Source organism: Tinamus guttatus, unplaced genomic scaffold (assembly GCF_059628265.1).
Source record: "Tinamus guttatus ecotype Peru unplaced genomic scaffold, ASM5962826v1 Tinamus_guttatus_pri_ptg000087l, whole genome shotgun sequence".
In the NCBI taxonomy this organism is placed as follows: domain Eukaryota; kingdom Metazoa; phylum Chordata; class Aves; order Tinamiformes; family Tinamidae; genus Tinamus; species Tinamus guttatus.
This window is the reverse complement of record NW_028288621.1, coordinates 1,182,606-1,208,600: the sequence shown is the minus strand read 5'-3', so window position 1 is coordinate 1,208,600 and position 25,995 is coordinate 1,182,606. Positions and strand designations below refer to the sequence as shown.

At 51.3% G+C, this 25,995-nt stretch overlaps 1 protein-coding gene across 1 annotated transcript; it reads left to right on the top strand.

Moving 5' to 3' along the window:
* Nucleotides 1-450: 450 nt before the first annotated feature.
* LOC148595546 (ras GTPase-activating protein nGAP-like) lies at nt 451-25,769 on the top strand. Its single transcript, XM_088520386.1, has 18 exons — nt 451-543; nt 942-1,080; nt 1,398-1,504; nt 2,910-3,019; nt 6,534-6,716; nt 6,785-6,818; nt 11,179-11,323; nt 12,665-12,809; nt 13,671-13,907; nt 14,581-14,782; nt 17,258-17,457; nt 18,103-18,757; nt 19,969-20,117; nt 21,421-21,624; nt 22,116-22,203; nt 23,453-23,526; nt 24,850-25,057; nt 25,725-25,769. The coding sequence occupies exons 1-18, from the start codon at nt 451-453 to the stop codon at nt 25,767-25,769; spliced, it is 3,018 nt and encodes a 1,005-aa protein (XP_088376512.1).
* The last annotated feature ends 226 nt before the right edge of the window (nt 25,770-25,995 follow it).

Here is a 25,995-nt window from a genome sequence, read left to right as displayed (position 1 = left end):
CAGCTGGCAGCGGTGTAATAAGGGCATGTCATCCTTTATAATCCTTTCTACAGGTTTATAAGATCCATTTCTCTTCTGAGATTCCCAAGTGTGTTGTGGGCCAAATGGGAATTTAACTGTGAGCGAAAAACATAAGTTGAATGTTCAGGAGCAAAGATGAGTGGTCGGGGCAGAGGATGGTGATGGGAGGGGAGCGAAGCCGCTGAGCGCTGTTGCGGGCCCTAGGGCTGCCTTTGAGGAGCTGTAGTTTCAGCCTGTTGTTTGGAACCCTGGGAACCGGGGAATGGCGCTGCGTTTTGTGCAGCTCGGAACCGTTGTTGTCGTGATGTCACAAGGTGCCGCCAGTCCGCAGCGCCGCGCACCTGCGTGTCCCGCGGGTTCCCAGCGCAACCGGGCGCTTGTCTTCATGCTCCCGCCCGCTGCGCTGAGGAGCGCGACGCCGAGGGCGCGATGGGAGCTTCCCTGCAGCGCTGCATCGTGTGCTGCTGCTTGCCGTTCACGCTGCGTCCCCTGCGCCGGGGCCGTGTCTCGCGGCGCAGGAGGGTGCGACCAGAGCTTTATGCCAGCTCTGCATCCAGAGGTGCTGCTCGCGCTGCGTCCTGCGCGCCCGCGGTGGGGGAGCGGGGCTCGGGTACCCCTGTGCGGGCAGCGGCTCCCCGGGCTCAGCAGCGTCCCCGCAGCGGGCAGCCCCACAGCACCGTTATGGGGGTGAGCTGCTGCGGGGCACCACGGGGGCTCTTCAGCCCAAATCTGTCACGCTGCCCCAGACTGGTTTCAACTCCAGGCCTAATACTGCAGTTGCCCCCAGCTCCTTAGCGTTCATTCTCAAAGCTTGTAAGAAAGCTCAAAAACTGCTGGCACGCTCAGCATCTGCTAGGTAAAATACTCATAAGACTTGAAGACTTGTGGTTTCTTTTGCTCATTATTTCCCTAATTAACAGGCAGCCTGGAGCCGCAGCGCCGCGCTGCAGGGCCGGCTTGCTTACCCGCCGCGATGCTCCATCTTGTCCTGCGGCGCCCGCGGGGGCTGCGTGTCCTGGCTCCGGCGCCATCCAAACCCCACGTGCCAGGGCATCGCGGGTAACGCCATCCCTGAAGAAAGCTCGTAATAATATAAAGTTTTTGGAATAGTAGCGAACAAACAGCAATTGAATCATAAATACCACCAGGTATTGATCTGCACCAGCGTTTTTTTATTTTAACTGCTTACCGCCCATGAGCAAGTGGGATTCATAACCTTGAGGCTGCAGGTGGAAATGTCGTTGTAATTTAGTGAGTAAATCAGAGATGGAGGAATTGGGCAGTGTTTTAATGCACTCAAAACTGTGTCGGGGCGCCCGCGCGGTGCGGCGCAGAGCCCTCCTGCGCCCACTCACCTCCCTCCTCTTCTCTCTCAGAGGTCCCGGCAGAGAGGTCTCCTTGCAGACAGAGCATCTCGGGGACCAGCACGTCGGAGAAGACCAACTCCATGGATGCGGCGACCACGTCTCCTTTCAAAGTGCCGGTGAGTCCCGCTTTCCTGCAGGGGAGCAAATTTTCCCATCGAACTGGAGATGGAGGTTGAAATACCATAATGTATAAACAGGCTCTGAGGAGGAAGGAGTATTTCCATTTTTTCAGGTGGTTTTGGTACCTGGTGCTATACATTACCGGTAATATTTCTGGTAGATCTGTAGTTTGTTTTTTTCTCCTGGATGGATCTAAGGCTGCAAATAGTGACACATCAGCATTAACATGGGCAGCAACCTATATAAATACTTCTGAAGTTGCTGCCAGGGTTTGCATTCTATATTCAATTTTTGGCTAGGAGAATAGTTCCTCTAGGTTGGTAATAGCATGTTATTTTTGCTGAGCCTGTAATGTTCTTAATGAAGGGGGTAAAGGAAGGGGCACCCACGGCGGCTCCGTGCAGCTGCTCTGCAGAGGGGGAGAGCTGATTCCACCTCTCAAATGCTGCTGAATCCTATTGGATTAAGGAGCTCTCTGTTTGCTCGGATCACGCTGAGGAACGTGCACACGTGTGCCTGCAAGCCCTGGAAGAATCTGATGCAATATGGTTTAAAATGTGTGTTGTCTTCCAAGCCCCGCGCGGGGCTGTGGCGCAGGGTGGAGCGATGCCTGCTGGAAACAGCCGTGACTTCCCCGCGCGCGGAGGTGCCTGGCGCTGCCCGTCAGCAGCTGGAGCTGCAGCGGCGCTGCCAGGGGAACACGTGGCTCCCTGTCCTTGTGGCCCTGCGGAGCGCAGGCTCGGAGGAGGAGGTGCAGGCGGTGGTACCAGCAGCCCAGCAGCAGTTGTTTAGAAGGCAGGTTAGCTGGACATGTAATATGTTTAGGTCCTGGCTAGATTTAAGATTGAGTGTTGCTTCAAAACAGCACCTGGACAAGTATCTGAAGTCACTAATACTGAAATCTTCAGAGATTTTTCAAGTGTGGATAGTGAGAGTTTTGAAACTGCCTGTTTTTTGGTTAAGGCTTGTTGTATCCCAGTCCAAAAAGAGAGCTTGGATGCAATGGACACAAGGCATCTTCTAATCTTAATCCAAGAACTAAAAACATGGTGTGTGAAGGGGAGCATAGGGTCAAATCGTGAGTACCGAAGACTACTGCTCGCTAATAGCGGAGGGGGCTTGTTTGTTTAATTTTTGAGTCTTTTGAGTAGTAATTGGAGTTCACTGAAGTTCACCTGTAACATGAGCAGTGCCGCTTGTTGCGATTCAAAGCTGTCACGCAGGGGAACGGTCATCAACGATCCTGTCCTGCCCCTCTTTCTGTTCTGGGAATCCCAATACAGCAGATCCCTCACAGCGGTTGGTGGGAATCACTGAGTGTGGATGCAGTGACACGGCCCTGATTGATTTGTTCCCGGCGCAAGAGGTTCCCTGCTTCACTGCTGTGACTTCTCATTTTAGGGCCTCTTCAGTAAACGTCTGAAGGGCTCCATGAAGAGGACAAAGAGCCAGTCAAAACTGAACAGGAACACGAGTTTCCGTCTCCCTACTCTGCACAACGCCAATGACAGGTAAGGGTCAGAGCATCTCCCAGGTGATGTCACCCACAGAGTGCACCTACAGCATGAGTATTGCTGAGCACAAGCCCAGAGAGGTAAGTGAGGGAAGGATTTTATTGCCAACTGTCAGATGGGTGTGTTTGGAACTGACTGATATGTTAGGATATGCAATGCAGCACCAACACAAGGCTGAAACCTTTAACTACTCTTAACAGTTGACAAAAAAGGTCAGGTTAAGCATCTGCAGTCAAATACCTTTTTCATCTTCAGCATCCCTGCAAGTAAACACTGGGCCTTAGATTTCATGATAGAAAACCACTGGATCGGGTGGTTTTAGTGCCCTTTGCCTGCACGCAGTTGCCCCGGGGCTGCTGGTGCAGGCAGGTCGGAGTGAGCAGCCCTGGCCAGCCCCGAGGACACGCGGTGCCGCTCCGGCATGCGAAGGGACCTGGCTAAGGCCGTAGTTGTGTAGCTGCTGCAGGGTGGAGTCCTACAGTGAACAGTGCATCTATTTCTCAGAAAATGAGAGAACTCAATAAGGAGCTTAATTCTCTCCATCTAAGAGCTCCTTCTGCTAAATTCTTGCTTGTGTCTCTTGCTGGAACTTTGGGTTGGAAATGGATTATATAAGAGGCAGGTAAAAGCTGCTTTTTCCTAACTATTTGTAAAGTCTCTTAATTGTCTTCATTAAACCTTAGAGTGCATTTTATTCCGCAGTAGCTCAGCAGGAGTATCAGACAGAGTGAAAAATAGGTTGCCCTGTACTTAAGAGCTCTCTGCCCTTCTGCTGTTTAGTGCATTTTTGCTTCTCCCTTAGCTGAGCAGAATTCATTAGCTGAGCCTGTCATGCTGTGCCATTTCAATTGATGATTCTGTCTTCTCCATCTGAAAGGCAGTGCCATAAAATCGTGGAGATGGCTGTGGGTGTTGGAGGTCTTGTTGACGTGAGGAGCTGGGGAGGGGACGGCTGCTGCTCACCTGTGGTGGCTGATGCTGTCCCTTTAGTCGTGGCAATGTCATGCAGTCCGTTTGGAGTGAATTTTGTTATAAATCCCTATTTTCAGGAAGCTGCAACTTGGCTGTATGAAACAGTGCAGTGAGCATAACCATATTAAATAAGGTTACCCTGTGGTAAAGTACTTTTTGCTTTTAGTGACTTCTGTCGCCAGCTTTCTTTCAAGTTCTGTGATGCAAAAATCTCTGCCATAAATAATGTAAAGGACATAAGTGTTTCCATAACATGGCACTCCTGGTAAATGTGGGCTGATGAAGCATCCTTTTCCAGTGGAAAGGATACTATTTTAGGAAGGTCAATAAGCATATTTACAATGAGTCGCTATTACTTTGCTTTGATGCATGATCTGCTCCACAACAAAGCCCTCTCCTCTCTTCAAAAATGGATCTTCCTCTACTGCCTGCCAGCGTGGGCATGAATTGTCAGCTAGACCTGAGTGGCACGTGGGTTTTCTCCAGTTGTGTGTGAAGCATAAAACTCCATCCACGGGGGCTGGCACGGCCCGGCACTGCTCTGTTCCCTTTGTCCTCCAAGTCTCCTGTGCACGGATTTAAAAACAAGGATCCAGGAGGCAAATGAACAGGGTGGCAGGGCCCGACACTGGGATTTGGGAAGCCAGTGGTGCAGAGAACCCTGGATAAGGACAAGTGTCCACGTGATCCTCCTCCTTTCGGCCGTGTGTCCGCCGAAGCAAGCGGAGGGCACACAGCGTGGAAAAGGAACATCTTGGAGAGCAGCAAAGCAGGAAGAAGCCGAGAGGAGCTTTCCTTGGAGAGAAACCTTTGTGCGAATGAGCAGCACGGCTCAAAAGCATGAGCCCTGTGCCAGGCTTGACTGCTGGGTTGGTGAAACCTCGTGCTGCAGGATCGTGAGAGTCAAGAGCACTGATGAGTCCTGCTTGGAGAAGGGAAGTGTCTAGGCACTGCTCGACCTCATAGGTACCTTCTGTTGGAAAGCCTGAGGCTTCATGGAGTTCTGTTCCCGCTGGTTGGCCACGCAGGCAGCTGCATGTAGGGGTGCTGAAAGGTTGTAGTTAAGTCTACTGCTTTTCTAAGGATGCTTCATCAATCAAACCACAAGGGAAACTCAGTTCCATCATAAAGATAAACTTGAAAATAGTTTCTTCTCTCCCCACCACCACCTGCCACCACCCCAAAGTGTCAGTGTGTATCTCAGAGCACCTGCAAAATGCAATTGGTGGATCCAATAGCAAGAAAAACAACTCTGAAGTCATGTGGGAATGAAGCTCTTAAGATGAAGAAGAGATTAGGATGCTGGAAGGAGAAGGGCTGGAGGGAAGAGGCGGCCAACAAGATCTCATCTGTGTTTTGAACTATGCTGCTCTTTGGAGGTTTTTCCAACAGCAAAGCCAGCTCCAATTGTTTGGGTGCAAAAGAAGGTAGCATAAAGTAGCTGAGTCTGTGTAATTATTTGGAATTCATAGGAGGGAATGACCATTTCCTCCCCATCTCCTGCTCTCCCTGCCCCTGTTTGTTTCTCCTTGCAGGGCAGTAGGAACACCCCTATCCTGCCCCATGAATCAGCCCTTTCCCGTTTTAAGCAGGTAGTGCTTGATGGCACCATGATGCTGTGCAGACTTCCAGGGCCAGGGTAACTGATAACATCTACCTTTTCTTGCTCTGACAAACATGGAGCCCTGCCAACTGTTGTGTAGCTCTATAAAGCAAAGCCCTGTGAGGTTGAGAAGGAAATCGAGGCTGTCCTCATGTTGTTTTTCGCATGCTGCTGCGGCAAAATCCAGTTCACCTGTAGTTTGTTTTCGGAAGTGAAAGCATTAGTTTAGGCCTAAAAGTATTGTGTCTTTATTGTAGCTTATCAGCTCGGTGTCAGCCCTGGGGAAGAAGGGCCCAAGGTAAAGATGCCATCACCTGTTTACTGGGCTGTTGACAGCAGATCTTCCTACTGCACACAAATGTCACCGTAAAATCGAACTGGGAGAATACAGAAAAATTTTCAGTGCCTTGGGTAGTTGGTTCCAAAATGCATGGAGGAGGGAGGGGTATTTATAGGGACAAAGAGGAGCCCACGCTAGTCTACAACGGTGTTGTGGAGGTGACCCTGCCCAAGCCAAGGGACGTAGGGGCTGGTCAGCTAAAAGAGAGAAGAGCTGCAGGTGTTGGGCTGGGCGCTAAGAGTGAGTAGTGGAGACATGGGGAGGAAGAAAAGGGGAAGCATTAATTGCAAAACTTCAGTATAGCTAAATGACTTGAGCGCCATAAAGCGGAAATTATTGTGTTTGATTTTAGGTCAAAGACTCTATATCTTAAGAAAAAAAATTGTATCTTGCAGGGGGTATTGTTGCTCTAACAAGAGCAGCTACCATTCTGCGTTGGTTTAGAGATTTAGAGATGTAAGTGTGCTTTTTGCTGTTAGCAAATATTTCCCTAGTTGAAGAAACACCAACAAGTCGTAGCTTTCTGCGGGATGTTGCCACATCTCTTAGAAATGGTCAGAAAAATAACGTTTCCTTTTCCCATTGTTGTTCTTCAGGTCACATGGATTGCCAAAGCTGAAAGAGTCCCGTTCCCATGCGTCTTTACTGAGCCCGGGCAGCGCGGTGGAGACCTTGGATCTTGGGGCAGAAGAAAAAGTCTTTGTCAAACCACTTCACAGCAGCATCCTTGGACAAGACTTCTGCTTTGAGGTGAGCACCTGTACCCTGCCCGCCTTGACGTGCCCCATCTGAAGGGGGGCTCTCTCGGTAAGAGCTTGTTCCTCACCACGCTGTTTCTCGAATCCAGGGAAGTTGCTAGCTGGGATAACTCCTCTAGGATGGTACTAAAATGCTTTTGGAAAGCAGCCCTTGGATTCCTGCAGTGCTAGCTGCAAGGAGTAGGCACGTTGATGTGATCAGTTTGTCTTTGCAGTGCCACAGTATTTTTGAAGGTCTCTTTTCTAGACACGTTGAGCAGCCTGGGCTGCCACAGCCTACAGCTACCAAGGAACCTTTGCAGCTCACACTGTGGTGGTGCTGATAGAGCTGCATGGCCCCAGCCTGCACCATGTGAAAATATTTTTGTCAAATTTCATCAGAAAGCAATAGCTAATTTGTTCTGAATATTTGCACTAGTTTGTTCTGAATATTTTGTACTGATACATTAGTTTTGTATAATCAGTAGGGCTAGGATGCCTCGCTGCAGCGCTCTTTGGAGGACACTAATGGTTGGAGCAGCACTAGCAAGTCACAGTTATCATTTAGTCCTAATTTAGGATCATGGGTATTTTTTTCTTTTGAAAAGTAAAAAACCTTGGACAAAAATACAGCTCCTGTCCTGGAGATTCATTAAGTACTGAGTGTTTCTTGTGATGTGCCGAGTGTCCTTGGCTCATAAGCACTTATCACTTGAGGAAAGAAATATTACTACAGGACCAAGCCCTATATTAAGTGGTTTTTCACAGTGATGAAACTCGATCGTTACTTCCATGCATGTAGATCCACAGCAAGTATGCCAACGTTTTTTTCCAAGTCCAGAGCTGTTTTCATTTTGTGAATTAAGTTGTTGTAAGCTGTTCTTCTTAATTAAATTTTGCTGAGCTGCAAGAATTGATTCCCAACTTCCATCTTGGGTTTTTAAATGTATAGTTTGTCTGTGTTCAGCATGAAAAGCAGTCCTTGGCACCCCATGTCCAATGCTAGACAGTTATTTCAGTGATCATAGAATCATAGAATCATAGAATGCTTAGGGTTGGAAGGGACCTCTAGAGATCATCTAGTCCAACCCCCCTGCATATGCAGGGACACCTAGAGCACGTGGCACAGGACTGCATCCAAGCGGGTTTTGAAGATCTCCAGAGAAGGAGACTCTACAACCTCTCTGGGCAGCCTGTTCCAGTGCTCTGTCACCCTCACTGTTAAGAAATTTTTCCTTAAGTTCCTATGGAATTTTTGATGTTTCAGTTTCCGGCCATTTCCTCTAGTCCTATCAGTGGCCACCACTGAAAAGAGACCATGACCGTCCTCTGCACTCCCTCCCTTGAGGTATTTATATACACTGATTAGATCCCCTCTCAGCCTTCTCTTCTCCAGGCTGAACAGGCCCAGCTCCCTCAGCCTCTCCTCATAGGGCAGATGTTCCAGGCCCCTGATCATCCTTGTAGCCCTGCGCTGGACTCTCTCCAGCAGCTCCACATCCCTCTTGTACTGTGGAGCCCAGAACTGGACACAGTACTCCAGATGCGGCCTCACCAGGGCTGAGTAGAGGGGCAGGATCACCTCCCTCGACCTGCTGGAGACGCTCTTCTTAATGCACCCCAGGATCCCATTGGCCTTTTTGGCCACAAGGGCACACTGCTGCCTCATGGTCAACTTGTCGTCCACCATGACACCCAGGTCTTTCTCCGCAGAGCTGCTCTCCACAAGCTCGGTCCCCAGCCTGTACTGGTGTCTGGGGTTATTCCTCCCCAGGTGCAGGACCTTGCACTTGGCCTTGTTGAATTGCATGAGGTTTTTCACCGCCCAGTTGTCCAGTCTGTCCAGGTCCCTCTGGATGGCAGCGCAGCCCTCTGGGGTATCGGCTACTCCTCCCAGTTTGGTATCATCAGCAAACTTGCTGAGGGAGCACTCTGTGCCTTCATCCAGGTCATTGATGAATAAATTGAACAGGACTGGACCAAGGACTGACCCCTGGGGGACCCCACTAGCCACAGGCCTCCAACTAGACTCTGCACCGCTGATCACCACTCTCTGGGCCCTGCCATCCAGCCAGTTCCTAATCCATCTCACTGTCCACTCATCTATCCCACACTTCCGGAGCTTGCTCAGGAGGATGTTGTGAGGGACGGTGTCAAAAGCCTTGGTGAAGTCGAGATAGACGACATCCACCGCTCTCCCCTCGTCTATCCAGCCGGTCATTTCATCATAGAAGGCTATCAGGTTAGTCAGGCAAGATTTTCCCTTGGTGAATCCATGCTGACTACTCTTGAGCATCTTCTTGTCCTCCATGTGCCTGGAGACAACAGCCAGTATGAGCCGTTCCATCACTTTTCCGGGGACGGAGGTGAGGCTGACTGGCCTGTAGTTGCCTGGGTCCTCCTTCTTGCCTTTTTTGAAGACTGGCGTGACATTGGCCTTCTTCCAGTCTTCCGGCACCTCCCCCGTTCTCCAGGATCTTTCAAAGATGATGGAGAGCGGCTTAGCTATGGCATCTGCCAGCTCCCGCAGCACTCTGGGGTGCATCCCATCAGGGCCCATGGATTTATGGGTATCGAGGTTCCTTAGGTGCTCTCTGACCCAATCTTCCTCTACCCAGGGCAAGTCTTCCTCTCCACCCGCTTCTTCTCTTGCCTCTAGGGCCTGGGGCTCTAAAGGGCTGCCCTTGGTAAACACCGAAGCAAAGAAGGCATTGAGCAACTCTGCTTTTTCTGTGTTATTTGTAACCAAGGTGCCCATCCCGTCCTCCAGCGGACCCACGTTCTCCCTGATCTTCCTTTTGCTGTTAATGTATTTGAAGAATTTTTTTTTTGTTGTTTTTAACGTCCCTTGCCAGCTTGCCTTCCAGTCGTGCCTTAGCTTTCCTTGTCGCATCTCTGCACTCCCTGACTATGTTCCTGTATTTCTCCCAGGGGGCCTGTCCTTTTTTCCACATTCTGTATACCGCTGCCTTCTGCTTGAGCATTGCCACAAGCTCCCGGCTCATCCACGCAGGTCGCCTGCCCCCTCTGCCTCCCTTCCTACACACAGGGATGCACTGTTGCTGGACGTGGAGGAAGTGTCGCTTGAAAACTAACCAGCTCTCTTGGGCCCCCCTGCCTTCTAGAGCACTAGCCCATGGGATTCTACCGAGGAGGTCTCTGAAGAGGCTAAAGTTGGCCCTCCTGAAGTCCATCGTCGCAAGGCTACTTACAGCCCTGCCTCCTCCTCGTTGAATCCTGAACTCCACCAACTCATGGTCACTGCAGCCGAGGCTACCCCCCACCTTAACATCTCCTACTAGGCCCTCCCTATTTGATAGCACGAGGTCCAGTAGCCCACCTCTCCTCGTCGGCTCCTCCACAACCTGCGTCAAAAAGTTATCGTCGACGCTCTGCAGGAACCACCAGGACTGTTTGTGCCTGGCTGTGTTGTCCTCCCAGTTGATGTCGGGGTAGTTGAAGTCCCCCATGAGAACCAGGGCCTGTGACCGTGAGGCAACATCCAGCTGCCTATAGAAGGCCTCATCAACCTCCTCGTCCTGGTCAGGTGGCCGGTAGCAGACACCCACCACAGTGTCTCCCACATTAGCCTGCCCTCTAATCCTTACCCACAAGCTCTCAACTCGCTCATCCTCGACTCCCAGGTTGAGCTCCATGCATTCCAGTTGCTCTCTCACATAAAGAGCAACTCCACCACCTCGCCTTCCCAGCCTGTCCTTCCTAAAGAGCACATAGCCTTCCATGGCAGCGCTCCAGTCGTGCGAGCTATCCCACCACGTCTCTGTGATTCCGATGAGATCATGACGCTGGGACCGCACACAGATCTCCAGTTCATCCTGCTTATTCCCCATGCTTCGCGCATTGGTATACAGGCATTTCAGGGAAGCAACAGAGGCCACAGGTTTCCCAAGAGGGGTGAAAGAGGACCCTCTGTGATCATTTCCTACCCTCACTTCCCCACTACCATACTCCCGCTGGACGCCATTTGACCTGGGCTGTGCGGTACTGCTTGCCGCGTCAGTGTGCCACTCCCCTTCCCCCTTCTTGCCTAGTTTAAAGCCCTCCTAACCAGGTTGGCCAGCCTTTTTGCAAAGAGACGTGCACCCCTCTTGCTAAGATGAGTACCATCGTTCCCCACTAGCTGTTGGTCATCAAACAGAGACCCATGGTCGTAGAAGCCGAAACCCTGTTGCCAGGTCCAGCGGCGCAGCCAGTTGTTTAGCTGCCATATTCACCTTCTCCTCCTTGAGTCCATTCCCCTCGTCGGCAGAATGGAGGAGAACACCACCTGGGCACCTGTACCTTTGATGGCCATCCCTAGGGCTCTGAAGTCTTGCTTGACGTCCCTCATTTTCCCCATGGCATCATTAGCACCCACATGAATCAATAGTAGAGGATAAAAAGTGATCCTCTTGCTCCTGTGTTTATCCTTCCTCCTTGGCTTCTGCCTAGCGTGACTGAGTCCAGTTAGAATAACCTCTGCCCATGTTACTTTTTTCTTCAGGACTTCTTGACAGATTTGGTGATGTCTGAGATAGATCGTTGTGGGGAGCACGATGTCTTGATCTTCAGGGAGAACACACTTGCTACCAAAGCTGTTGAGGAATACCTAAAATTGGTAGGGCAAAAGTATCTTCACGATGCACTAGGTAAGAAAGTGCCAACCTGTTTTTTTTTTTTTTTTTGGTATTGCAAGGGCTAATCCAGTTGCAGAGAACAATAAGTCAAGGAACTGGACTGGACTCTGTGTGCTGGGATCTGGGAGGTGACCCATCCAAGGACCACGGCTGTAGTGGTGAAGCCGGAATGAAAATTAATGACTTTTATCCCGTGGTCTGGAACACTGGTGCTGAGTGATAAGACTGTAAATCACAAGTGTTGGAGATGGAGATACGCCATCAGTCATGCAGCCTGTCTGGTGCCCAGGGCAAGGCTGCTCGTGACAATATATCCCTCTCATTCTTCATCACGTGCTGAGTGTCGCTAGGCAGTTCACTCCGATGCCGTGCTCTTTGAAAGAGTTAGTGACATTACGTTGGTGTGAGCTGTTTATTTTATCTGCGAGAGCGTCTCAATACACGATTAAGACAGAGCCTCGTGGACCACAAAGAATGTCTTTCAAAGACATTTAAGGGAAAAACATAACCCAGGAAGCAACAGTTAAAACAGAGCTCACCCACAGAAGTGATGCTGATGGTTTAGCAAGTAAGTGATCTAGATGCCCTCAGCAGGACGATTTTGGACCCAAGCAAACCAGTTTAAGAAAATGTGGCAGCTGATCTGCTTGCAAGAACACTGCTGGATGGTTGGTTAAGGCCTTTTAAGAAAACAGAGGTCAAAAAACAAAACCCCTTTGCATGAACAAGCCTTGGGGTGTTAGCTCGGAGCCGGCAAGGTCATGGCAGGAGGTGAACTCGGAAGACACTGAATCATTAAACAAATGAATGAAGGTTTTGTCTGGTGAACAGCAGCAGTTTAAAAAACATTTCTTAGCATAAGTCTAAAAAAAAAAAAAGGAGAGAGAAAAAAAGGTGAATGGTGCATTTAAATATATTAAGCAAAAGAAACCTCATCCTTTTTCAAATGTGTGTCCAAGGACTACAGAAACGCAAAGGGCTTTGGAAGATGCAGGCGACAGAGGTATTGTGAGATGTTCTTGTAAGAAACTGAGAAAACAAGCAGGATTTATCTCACACTGGAGTATTAGTCTTATCTCTGAGCCAGATTTGAAATGTAAGGAGGGCGAGTTTAGAGATAATAAAAATAAACATCACTGTCAAGTGCATTTCCTGGGGAAGGCCTGAGGACGAGTAGCAAAGCCTCATTCCTCTGGGAGAGCCAGAGGAGCCAGGCCACCAAGGTCTGGTGTCTGGAGGCCGTGTCACAAGGCAGCAAGGTTGCTCCGGAAAGGCACAAGCAGGATTGAAAGGTGCATCAGGGAGGCTGTTCCTCTAGTGACTGTGGTCTGTCCTCCTCTTTCCTGTGCCCAGGAGAGTTCATCAAAGCTCAGTATGAGTCAGATGAAAACTGCGAAGTGGATCCCAGCAAGTGCTCACCCAGTGAATTAGCAGACCATCAGAGCAACCTGAAAAAGTGCTGCGAGCTGGCCTTCTGCAAGATCATCAATTCCTACTGGTGAGGTGCTCTCTCCTCCTTCTCCCTCACAGCTGTTTTGAGTGGAAGGTGTGAATTCCTCTTCTAAGGATGTGAAGCCAGCAGTTGCGCTAGGAAGTAGCCGTCTATCTTCTGAGACTGCCTTGTTTCCTTTTCTCACTGCCTTATTACCTGAGATGCAATATCATGGGTGACTTTGCTGCCTAAACCAGGGGGTTCCAGCGGGAGCTTCTGCTGAAGTCTTCTACAGGGGACAGACAGTGAGTTGTGCCTGAACAAGGAGGGAGTTAAGGGAAAAGACAGCTTAGCGGGAGCTCGGAATAAAAAGTGGGTTTGGTATGTATAGACAACTCTGTCTCAGCCCCTTTAGAATGGTAAAACCAAAAAGTGTGGGAAATCACACTGGCCGAAAGATTTTTATTAATCTCTGCTACTGAGTGTCCTTGGAAAAAAAATGTCCTTTCTGCTTCAGGGCAAAGTATATGCAAAGCAGTGGAAGAGCTGTACAAGCAATGTACAAATTTCAGTTATAGTTAATATAGAGTTATATAGTTCGTTTTGATCCAGTTTGTTTTAAATATCTGGAGCACTCTGTTCCAGCGTGGTCGTGGTGGTTTTTATTCTGCACATCGGTGGGTCTGAAAACAGCTTCATTTCACATGTTTGAACAAGAGATGATTTAACCAGTACTTAAGAATCACCAGATTAAATGGTGGTCTAAGAATAGATGTCTAATGACATTTCCTGGCCTAGAGAGGTGGAGTGAAAATATGAGTCAAGGATGATTTCTCACAGTTAATTATTTCAAGCGATTGGTCACCATTTTGACTTTCTGCCTGTCATTGCCCACACAGTTTTGTGTCTCTGCTTGCTGTTTTTCAGCGTGTTCCCTCGGGAGCTGAAGGAGATGTTTGCATCGTGGAAGCAGCAGTGCCTGAGCAGGGGCAAGGAGGACATCAGCGAGCGCCTGATCAGCGCCTCACTCTTCCTGCGCTTCCTGAGTCCTGCTATCATGTCCCCCAGCCTCTTCTACCTCATGCAGGAGTATCCTGACGACCGGACATCCCGCACCCTCACGCTTATTGCTAAAGTGATTCAGAATCTGGCCAATTTTGCTAAGTAGGTGGTGGGGATGACCTCGAAATCTCTGCTTCTAGGGGTGCAAATCAGGTCAAGTAAGGAGAGCCCTGCCTAGTGGTCATTTTTGCAGACTGCTGATTCTTGGGCAAATTGGAACATACTTTAGAAAGGAAGAAACTTCCTCCATTCCCTTTGGAACAGCCCAGAGCTGAGTTAGGCAGAGTCAATTTGAATGCAGACACTGGAGCTGCTCTGAATTCAGTAGAGGGACACAAGAGAAAAGCACGAAGAGGTTAATGGTTTAGCATGCCTGTGTGTGCCTGTTTTATGCTATTAAAAAAAAAAAGTGTCGTTCCTGCCAAGAATCATGTTTTTTTTCCCCTTCCACCTCCCAGGTTCCCAGCTGAACATAGGCCCGGGGCACTTCTCCGTTAGGGAAAGGGGTGCAGGGAAGGTGCTGGAGAGAAACCAAGTCTGTGGGAGGGAAGAGATGTTACCAACCCCCTTGTTGACAGTATGAGTGGCAAGTTACTAGTATTTAACCAAGTCGAGAAAGCAGGGAATCTCTTAAATTGCCCATTTTCTCCCCTTCCAGACACCTTTTCAGGAAGGCAAGTCAAAAGATAACCATGAAATGTTTTCGGACAGTTATTTTACTCTTGTGCTTTTTTGTGGTGGTTGTTGACTGAGTTTTCCCTCCCCTTTCTTGCAGGTTTGGTAACAAGGAAGAGTACATGGCCTTCATGAATGGCTTTCTGGAACATGAGTGGGGAGTAATGAAGCGTTTTCTCCTCGAGATTTCTAATCCAGAGAGCATCTCCAACATACCCGGGTTTGAGGGCTACATCGACGTGGGCAGAGAGCTCTCTGTTCTGCATTCCCTCTTGTGTGAGGTTGTTTCCCAGCTTGATGAGGTAAAGCGGAGCGGAGGCCTGGGAGGGCGAACGCGGCGATTGTAGCGTAGCGACCGTAAACACGAGGAGACATCAGGGGAGCAGCCGGAGCCGCACTGGGGAGAGAGTGCCCAGCGGCTGGGGAGAGGAATGTGTGATAGGGCCATTGCCCAATGGTCCCCTCGCGCTCCCGCTGCGGCCCCGCCGGCTCCGGGAGGCCCCAGGGCGGCTGCTGGGGGTGGCTGGGCCCCACTGCTGGTGCAGACACCCAAATCAGGCAGAGAGGGCAGCACTCGAGTGCTTGGCTGGGAAATGGAAATGCTGGGGGGTGGCTCTTTTGGATGCAAGTTGAGGCACCTGACTGGACCCTCCCCTGCCCAGCTTGGGCTGAAGTCGTGTTCTGGCCAGGCAGAACTGCTCTCCTGGAAGACCAGGGCCAAACCCGCTGAGATTCGTCCATTTCTGTGATGTTTACATTAGCTTTTAGCTTAGGGGGTGGCCTTGCCAGAGCCACGCTCCTTCCTCCCCACGGGAGACGCTCGGCTGCAGCTCTGAGCACTGGGGCCATTGAACTGCACAAGAGCAGAATCTGGGTTGTTCTTCCCCAGCTACATTTGCTGCAAGACCCCAAATCATTAAAACCTTGTTAACAAGTAAAGCTGACAAGAGTCAGAAAAGCTGAGCTCCATGTCAGCATTTTTTTTTCCTGAAAGTACTTAAAACTGTTCCATATTTGCACTTCTGAAGCTGCATTATCTTGTCTGTATTCCGTGTCTTTTGAAACTGGAGAGCTGAGGTGACTTGCAATGTGTTGCTAATAATTTTTGTTGCTAGAAGGGTCTGCCAAGATAATGATTTGTTGGATATTTGTTTTCTCACAGCACATTATCTAAAAGAAGGCACTGAGCTTTGTGCATCAGAGTAAATCTAAATTTCCTTGACTCAGAAGGATAATGTATATTAATCTCAGTTAATCTTAGACTGGTAACAGTTTGTGGTCTTGTTTATCTGTTTCCGTCACACATGCGCAGAGTTTGCACTCCTGGTGTCACAGGCAATAAAATCTTTGCTATAAAGACAGCTCAAGGAGCTCGGAAAAACAGGCAAAGGGAGCATGTAAAAGACCAGTTCCACCATTTCCATAAGTTGGGGTAAATCCATCAGTGCCACAAACTGTGCCACCTTCCTCCAGCTGCTCAGGCCATCAGGTCAAGGGAAACCCAGTTTCTGCAGGGCAAATGGGTACTGCTCTCCAAATGAAAACGTCCTAAATGTCTCGGGCAGCTGGAAGGGGAAGGAGCCAGACGTAAAGCTTTAAAGCAGATGTGCTTTGTCCTTTCGGTAGGTTAGATGTATGGATCTATCCTAGCAGGCCCCTGGGAGCTGGCATAGTGGATTGCTATAAAGAGAACTAAGGGATAAAGTTACACTGCAGTGCTGTTCTACTGTGGGTAGTGAGTGGGAACTGAGGAGACAAGTAACCTCACAGATCTTAATAGAGCAGGAGATGCTCTGTAAGAAAGCTTCTGTAAAGAGACCTCTCTCTGGAGTGACCGGATCCTTGCTCAAGGGGAAAATAAGGACATCTTTGAAAAGAGGAATGTCTTTGAGAGAGTTTTACTTCAGCATTAAGTCTGTACTGCTTTTGTCTCCTGCTTTGGGCGCAAGAGCAAGCAGCACCGTGTAGCTGCTACAACCAGTCTTGACCCAGAAAGGGCAAAAATAAAGGAGAAACTTCCCCTTCGGGCTGGTGCCGTGCTCGGCCTGGCCAGCACCAGGCTAGGGCAGGAGTAAACCTGAAGCCAAGCGTTTAATCCCACCTTCCATGGCAGTGTTGGAATGAGGGTCACTGGTGTTTTCATGCAGTTGCTTTTAACAAGGGAGGAGCGCCTTAGTTTTTGATAACCGTTTGCTGCAGGAGACGGCATCAGCGTGACATGCCAAGCCCAAAGGCTTCTGAAATGAAAACCTTCCTTTCCCCACCTCCCTCAACCCTCTCAAGTCTCTCATGACCCTCGAATGCCGCATCCCTTGTCTGTTGGCATGCATTTCTTTTACCACATGACTCGCTTTGCCTGGAAAGTTCCCTCCCACTAGCTGAATCTGTAGCCTTTAAACCCCCCTTAATGAGTAGATACTGTAGTTTTCACTTTGGCCTCACCCAGCCTGGCTTTAGTTTGCTTTGCCTGATAGTTTTGCATTGGAATGGCCACAGTTTGGTTTTGTTGAGCATGATTTTTGTTTGTTTTGTTTTGTTTTGGGGGATCAATCCTAATTTCTTTTCTATTTCCTTTTCTTTCCTCAATGTCTGCTGCACCCCGTTGGTCTCCTCCATCCCTCTCGTCGCCGTGATTACGCTGCTCCGTAACACTGCCTCCCGGTCCGGGCACACCCGCACACAACCACCCACCCTCCTTCCTTCCACCTCCACCCCTCCGCCTCTGGGCATCGTGATCCAAAACCTGGCGGGTGTCGCGGTGCTTGTTGTCCAATTAGGGTGAAAATTCCTTCCTACAGGTGACTGTGGCAAAGCTGGGACCTCTGCCTCGCATTCTTGCGGACATCACCAAGTCCCTGACCAACCCTACGCCCATACAACAGCAGCTGAGACATTTCCCTGAGCACAGTTCTAGTCCCAGCATCAGTGGCAGTCTCTCCTCAGGGCTTCAGGAGATATTTGAGGACCCCACTGACAGGTTGGTCATGGCTGGAGCTGGAGGGGAGATGGGGGATGAGGAGGATTCACTTCAGAGCGCCCAGGCAGTGGTGAATGCCTTGTTGCTTGAACCTTCCCACACCGTAGGAGTGATTCATGTGAAGCAAAAAGCTGGGAGGTGGCAGAAACACCAGAGATCTTGCACAGGGTGGCCTGTGCCAAGCTTCTGCACCGTCAGGTGTAGCTCCCTTTGCAAATGCCGTCCCTCCAAGCTGCCTCGATTTACAGGAGCTTTCAGATAGCTCCTGCTGAATTTTTAGACATATGCAATAATATAGAGCTGGGGAAGGGTTAAATGGGGCCTGAAATGTTCCAAAGTCTTGCTGAGAAGAGAAGAGTGTGAGAGATGGGGGAATTGGTGGGAATGGTTTGCATTGCACCTGTGAAAAATAAATGTGAAGCACTTCTTGAATCAAGCCTAATGCTCAGAGGTAAGTGGTAATTAAGGAAGAGTGTGTTGCAACTTGAAACACTAAGAGCTCATAAAAGGAAATCTGGTTCCTTGAGTCTTTCAGAGCGAGGAAGTTGGCGCAGGGGTTACATGAGGTAGAGAGGCTTCTCTGGGACAGATCTCGTAGGGATGCGGCTCAGTTAAAAAATAACCAAATTCCTTTTTACTCCACAGTGACTCGCATAAGATGAAATCTCCAACACAGGAAAATGTAGATGGACATTTTAGAGGCAAGACCTTGCTGTTGGCTCAGGAGGCATCTACCCAGAGCATGAGTTACTCAGATGAGGACGAAAGGGAGAGCATCCTGCCCAACGGCCGCAGCATCTCCCTCGTGGACCTGCAGGACCTGCACACAGCCCACGGCGAGCACGGCGCGCTCGTGAGCGAGGCACTGCTGTGCCTGGCGGGCAGCCATGTCTCCGTGGCCCAGGTGGCCACCATCAAGCAGCTGTGGGAGACACAGAACACACCCCAGAGCGCTCCCCTGTTGAGAAGGCCTCTGCGCCCAGCTTTGAACCGACAGGGCAGTCTCCAGCCCCTCTCCTTCCAGAGCCCGGTTTACCACCTCAACAACCCTCCCGTGCCCATGCCGAAGACCTTGGTGGACTCCAGCCTGGAGAATTTGAGCACTGCCAGCTCCTGGAGCCGAAGCAGCAGCGAAGACTTCAAACTCAGCGGGCCCAGCAACAGCAGCCTGGAAGACTTAAGCAAGCGCAGCACGCAGAGCGAGGACTTGTCGCGGCGGTGCGCAGCGCCCGACAGGCCCGTCCCCATCGCCCTGCCCTGCCAGAACAGCAGCAGCCAGGAGCAGATCCGCAGAACGGAGGTGTGAGAGTGTGTTTGTCCCATGGTGCTCGTTTAAAATCAGAGCCACCTAAAAAGAGACATGAATAAATACAAAATACCACTGGGTAAATTGCTGTCTATTGTTTTCTCTGGATTCGCTGGAGCACTCGCTCCTGCTTCCCTCACAGAGATCGGTTTGTTCCTCCCTCACCCTTACCCCGCAGACACCCCGAGCGGCCGCAGTGTTTTGGGAGACTCTTTCTTTCCTTCTTTTTTAATTTCAATAAGAACAGAAGCTTGGCATGTTCTTCCCGGGCGAGCTTTGTGGGCGTTATAATTATTGGACTCTGTTCTCTGCAAGCCCCGCTTGTTCCTGAGCGCAGAGGCAATCCCTTTGCTCACTGGGAGAGGTCAGCTTTGCCTCCCATTGGGGAGGTAGGTGGGAACAGAAGTGTCACTGTGTTCCTCTGCCAGGGGGGCATAGAGGGGGATTAATACACGTTCCTAGAGAGCCTCTCTCTTTATTCTTTTCCCCTATACCAGAATAGCTCATAACCCTTTCGCAGCTAAAGTCCTTGCCCTCCACTTCTGCTGGCTCTCTGGAGACTTTCCGTGAAACCAACAGGTTTTGCTCAGTTCCTTCTCCTCGTGTCCGCCTTTATTGCCGTGCTTGCTGCAATAAAACATCTAAGTCTGGGAGACCCTGAAACGAGGACGTTGCAGCTCTTTGCTGCTTCCAGGCAGCGCTGCATCCCGTCGCAGTCGCGTGGGCCGGTGCTCCCTGGAGCCGGTGGCCAAGGCTGCTGTCCCGCTGGCTCACAACCCTCCGAAGAAACCGGCCTCCCGCTCCTTGCGGGCGGCGAGTGACGCCGCCTTGCTCTGTTTGTGGTGTGAGAGAAACCTAGGATTGCAGTAGCCTTGCTGCAAAGCTAAGCAGGGGGTGGGTGATAACTGGGTTTGCAAATAAGAACTTCCCCAGAAAGACAGGAGCTCACCTAGGCAAAGAAGAAATTCAGGATTTCGTAGATTTCCTTCACTTTTGATTTTCAGAGGTCTCTTTTTGGGTTTTGTTTGTTTTTGAGGAACTCGCATGAATGCTGTGTGTCCAAAGTCTAGTGAGGATAAGGCATCTCTGGAAGAGGGGTTTGGGGGAGGCTTTGAGACTAATAGCTTGGTGGCCATGTTTTCTGCTCTGAATAAATGTGCTTTCAGTGCTGATTCATACGTATTTTCTTTGACAAACGCTTACAGGCATCTCTGCTGCAGGTTCACACACCTGTGGACTCTGCCACGATGTCACCAATGGAGAGGACAGCTGCATGGGTCCTCAATAGTGGACAGTACAAGGAAGTGGAGGAGCACGTAGAGCAGAACCATGATGAAGCCAAGCTTGCTGAGAAGGTAGGGTTTATTCAGCACGCGACAGCCTTTCTGGCTTCCAGCACCCTTCAGCTGCTTCCAAAGTGGTTTCCAGGTGCTGCTGTGCCAGGGTCACACACTGGTCTTCCCACTGGACACTCTTTGTAGAACAATATCCCACACTACAGATTAATCTAGGTGCAGGCTGTGCCATGTCAAATGGGTGCACGCAGACATATCTGAGAGTTCCTACATTACAGGCTGATATTTGGCATTTACCTGCATCATAAATCACGCCACCTCAGTGCTCAACTGGATGTCTTTCATGACAAGATTATAGTTACAATATGCTGCCATTTTTCTGCACTTGCAATATGTATTAGTGATCGTGAACTACATTAAAAATGATCATTAACTCAGCTGAGTGCAGTTTGGTATGCCCTAAGTGCTGGTACAAGTCTCTGCAAATGCAATTCAATCTTGATAGCAGCTGCGTTCGGATTTTGTCTTGAGCTTCACCCAAGGCAAATGTCTGTCATCTAGATGGTGGAGTATTTCAGGGCTAGCCAGAAACGTCCATCATCTCCTGAGATGCACTTTTTTAAGTGTATTTATTTCCCAAAGTAAATGTGAGATGTGACTTTTTTTCCAAATAAAGGGTTTTTTCCAAATAAGAGGTTTGGTATTCTGAGAGGGCGGGATGAAAAGAGGAGAATATTTGGTGGACAAGAAGTGGCAACAGAAACAATTTAGGAAAGGTGAATGAACCAAACCTGAAGTGGAATGTGCTGAGATTCATTGTACTATTGCACAAGTGATTATCCAGAGGTGGTAGGTGGAAAAAACAAACTTCAGCCAAGTAAATTTGCAGACTATACGTAGTGAGTGATGGGCCCTGCCTTCAGCCTGGAACAATTGGTTTCATGTTCCTCAGGTCCTGAGAAACGAGTTATTTGGGTCCCTTTCACAAGTTTGGTCACCCCAGGACATCTGTTTACAGCTGAGCACCATTAGCAGCTTGTGTCTGGGAACTCATTGGGTCTGGAGTAAGTGGGGTTGTTACCAGGCAGGACTGAGGAGCCATGTCAGAGCTATTTGAGGGCTTAAACTGGGCTACAGGAAGACATTCCACAGTGTGGGAATAACCTAATGCTCAGTGGGAGCCTCCGTACTCCTTTGGGGTTGCCCACAGTTGTCTGCTTGTCATTTCCTTTGCTCCCATCAATTTATTTTTAATGAAAGCGAGCGGTGGCTTTCTCTCAGCAGCAGCAGAACATAATAATCCAATGGGTTCCTTTCTGCTTTGCATCTGACTCTTTCCTGCTCTGCTCCCGTCCCTGCACGGTACGAGCAGGAAATAGCGAAGCTGAAGAAGCGCCTGAAAGTGTCCAGCCACCAGCTGGAGAAGTACAAGCTGCTCCTCCTCGTGCAGGAGGAGAATATACAGAGGCTGCTCATGGAGTACAAGTCCACGCTGGTAGACAGGGAGGAGAGGCTACAGCGGCAGCAAGAGGAGAAAGACAGCCAGATGAAGAGCATCATCAGCAGGTGAGACTTGGCTGCAAAGTCTGCAGAACATGGAGAGCAGGAAGCTCCCCCTTGTCACATTTATCCTTGACAATAAAGAGAGCAGTTGTGTGGGCTTGATATTCCTGGACTGACACCACTCCTGCCTTAGAGATGAGGAAACTGAGATACGAGTGTTGAGACTTGCTTCAGATTGTCAGGAGAGCAGACAAAAAGATTTAGGAATTTCTAACCCCAGTCTCTGCTATACCTCTAACTGGTCCATTTGCTTTGTTTGAAAACTGTACTCATGGGGTGGTTTTACAGGACAGTTAGATTATTGGCAATGCCCACTTTGAATATAATAAATTCAGCCAGCTGGGGCTGTGAGAAGGATCGATAACCTTTCTTGAATGCAGCAGACTTCTTGCAGAAAAGAGGACAACCGGAGAAGTCAAAGCAACAGCCCCAGAGTAGCCAAAACACCCAGGAATAGTTTTAAACTGTCCTAATTCTCTGTTTTTGCACATCAGACTCATGGCAGTTGAAGAGGAGCTGAAAAAGGATCATGCTGAGATGCAAGCCATCATTGATGCGAAGCAGAAAATCACTGATGCCCCCGTAAGGAGCTCAGGATCTCCAGGAACTGAGTGCCCTGTGCCTAGAACCCATCATTCTTCCCTATCCTCCTGTCCCAACGTTATGATCTAGATGCCAAGGCAGTACTGGCCATGGTGTTGCACATACGACTTACTGCCTCCTAGGAGAGAATTGAGAGTTCTGTACAATAAAGACCGTACTGTCTGAGAGCAGGCTTTGAAAAGTCAGAATCACAGGACTTTTCTACTTGAGGAGAACCCAAGTGGTGAAGGAGCAGTGGGGCATTGTGTGGACACTGCTCCAAGCGTGGGCCTGGCAGCTCTGGAGCAGCTGTGCTTCTTAGCAGCATAGGTCAGTGGCCATGTGCATGCAGCCCAGCTGTGCACGCTCAACCATGGCTCGGAATGGCAAGGGAATGGCACGCTTGCCATGGAGCTTGCCCCGTCTCGCTTGTGTAGCATTTGACCTCATCTGACTCTCCGCGTCAGCCCGCTTGGCCACCAGGCCAAGACAACACCCGGTCAACACAAGTCACTTGTGGGAAGTGGGACCCAACGGGTGTGATGCATGTGAATGTGTCATGTGGGGTAGTGGTGTGTCTGCTGTGCCCTTGCTGATGCCAGAGAGCAAAACTTAGACAACAGAACCTGAGGCCGATTTGATATCTGCCTGTTAATGGGGGCGAATTTTGTGTTTAGGGAGCATCTTTCCTGTTGCTGGGCTTTTTAATCGCTCCAGCTGGATGATTTTTTCATAGATGATCTTTTAAGAGGATTACACGTTTCAGCAAAGAACACCTTAAAAAAGTAACAAACCTGTTTTTCAAGCTGTATTTTTATGCTAGTAGCACTGGACTGTGTGGTCTGTGAGATCCATCTCTGCATTTCATTGCCTGGCTTTGTTCTAAAGAAGATTTATTTTTGTTCTGTGAATAATTTTTGAAGGTTCTTGTATATGTACAGACACAGATACCTTTGAGATCTTTTATGGATATTCCTACAAAGAATACAAATTAACTTTAAACAGTTTAAACCTCTTGAACCTGTGCTGATTCAAAATGCTGTTCTGTGTCGTGAAGCTGGATTTTGTGTAGCTGGGGGTGGTGGGGGAGCACCAGGCGGCACCGGTCAACGTTTCGGGTGATGGGCGCCGAGGCCGGGCAGCCCCTGGGCAGACCGAGTCCCCAATCGTGTGTCCGGGCGCCAGGACCTGTATGGGGAGAGCCGCGGGGTGCAGGGCTGCGGCCCCAAGCTCTGCCTCCCTGCTACAGGAGCCGCCCGTTCCTGAAGCCTTCCACATTCCTGGGAATAGCTGGGATGTGGAGGCAGAGAGCGACAATCCATGGCAACGCGGAGAACTGCTCCCGGCTCTGACGTTCTGTACAAGACTGGGCCTTTTTCTTTCTTTTTTTTTTCTGAAGCTGAAAGACTTCCTGGACTGAAATCCTATCTTAGGCAGGGGATTTTTGGTTGCTTCATTACTAGCAACTTCAGTGGTGAAAAAGGAACTACATTGCATTAATTGGGCAGGGCGGCGCGCAGTGCCTTTTCCTGGTGGAAACAGAGGGCACCCCAAAAGTTACCCCGTGGCAATGGCTGAGGCAAGCCCAGCACAACCAGCTCCAGGCCTCGTGTGGTGGCTGCTGCTGCATCTGTGGGGGCTGGAGCCTGCCCAGCCACGAGGGCACAGGGCAACTTTTGGGGCCCCAAGAGAGGGCCTTCAGCTGGCACAGGCGGCCACGGCCTCCACACTGCAGAGCCCCCATAGCCTGAAGGGCCACAAGCAGAGCCCAGTCCTGCTGGGGACGGCACAAGAGGGGCGCTCGGGGCTCCCCCGTCCCCCTCCCCACTGCCACCCCACCCCATTGCCAAGGAGCTCCCAGTCACAGAGGAGCTGCTGCAGTCACAACGGAGGGGCTGCTGTGCTGTCGCCCTGGCTCGCGGCGCCCGCCAGTCTGCGCCTCCTGGCCACGGCGGCAGCATGGCGCACGTGCGGAGGCCAGGCCGTGCTGCGGGCAGCGGAGCCAGGGATGCGTCCCAGGCGCTCCCCGAGCCCGCCAGGAACGGGCCCCGCACGCTTGAGCGGCGCCCGGCACCTCCGCTGCTGCGTGCGCCCGACTACCAGAGCCTGGAGCAGGGTGGGCAGCGCAGGAGGAAGCTGGGGGCTCCCCAGGACAGGTGAGCGCTGCTCGTGCTGCGCACCCAGCACAGGGCGCTGCCCTCGCGCAGCCTCCCAGCCCCCAGAGCCCCAGACGCCCCGGACTGAGCCGCCACTTCAGCCTCTGTGGAGGGGCAGCTGCAGCCAGGAGCTGCCTGGGCCACCCCTTGGCCACCAGCTGCCCTTGAGCAGTGTCCTGGGCCCTGCCAAGGGAGCTGCCCGTGCCCACGTGCACCTGCCCCACACTGACCCTCTCCGCAGATGGCAAAAAGCCCCTGGCAGCTCTCGCACAGCCCTGCTCCAGGGCCAGCCGCACGCTGCGTCGGGGGGCACTTGCCCGCCCAGCTGGGGCAAGCTCAGCAGGCAGCCGGGAGGCCAATGCCAGCCCAGGCTGCTGCTGCCGCCCAGGGCCTGGCTGCCTCTGGGGCCCTGCCAGGTGCCCGGGGCAGCTCTCAGCAAGGACGCTGCTGCCCAGCGCACAACCTCATGGCTCTCTCTGCTCTCTTGCAGTGCGGACACCTTCTCCCGCATCTTCCACCGGGAGAGAGAGCCGCGAAATGTCCTGGAGGCAGAGAAATGCACCCCCAAGCCACCAGAAAGGCTCCCTGAGCTGCGCAACAGCCCCCATCCCCGTCACATCCGGAGGATCCCGGCCATTGGGCATGGCGGCGCGCAGTGCGTTTTCCTGGTGGAAACAGAGGGCACCAAGGAAGATCAGGTAGGAAGCGCTGCCTTGTGGGGCTGGGAGCAAGCAGGGGCCATGGGAAACAAGAGCTCTGGGCAGGCCACAAAGGGCAAGGAGAAGCAGTGGGTGGCCAGTGGCCTCCCATCCAGGCCAGGGGCCACTGCCTCCTGCACCCCCAAAGCTGCCTGCCCCGCAGAAGCCACACGAGCTCCTTCTGACCCTTCTCTTCCTCGGCAGGCTCGCTGGTGGCAGTGGACGCGCACCTCCAGCCCCAGGGAGCGCTTCAGGAGGCTGAAGTTGTGTCCACCGCAAAGAGCCCATGCAGAACCGCCCTCCCATTGGGGCTGCTGGGGGAGCCGGGTCCTTTGGCCCGAGCCCCTGCGGCGGGGGCTTCCCCGCTGCCCTGGAGAGGCGCCAGCCCTCCCTCCGTGCCAGCGGGACCACAAGGCCCAAAGCTCTGGCCGGCCTCTCCAAGGGCTCCAGGCGCTCGGCACCTCCTCTCAGGCAGCCGCAGCGCTGCTGTCTCTGGCTTGTCAGGGCTGCAGCAGGGCAGCCCTTCCTCACACACTGCTGGTCCCTCGGCCAGCCTTCCTGCGGCCCCTGCACGTGTCCCCCTTGCAGCCACCTTGCTCTGAGCCTCAGCAGCTCTCAGCCTCCTCTGGGGGCCTGGGCTCCACAGTGCCACCTCCTTGCCCTACAGGGCCCCTCGCAGTTTGATCAGCAAGAGCGAAGCAGCCTGAGATGAGCCTGCTCAACAGGCCCCGCAGCGTTTCTCACCGCTTGCCTTCCTCTCTTTTCCCAGGGCCACAGGAAGCCTCTGTGGAGGCCGTCAGGTTTCCCAGCCTCTCCTGAGCTGCACATGTTGTGCAGTCCCTGCCCAGTGGAAGGCAGGAGGCACGGGGACCTGCCCAGGAACAGCAGCTTGGAGAGAAGCAGCTGGAGCAGCCCCCGAGTTACCGACTGCCCATGCA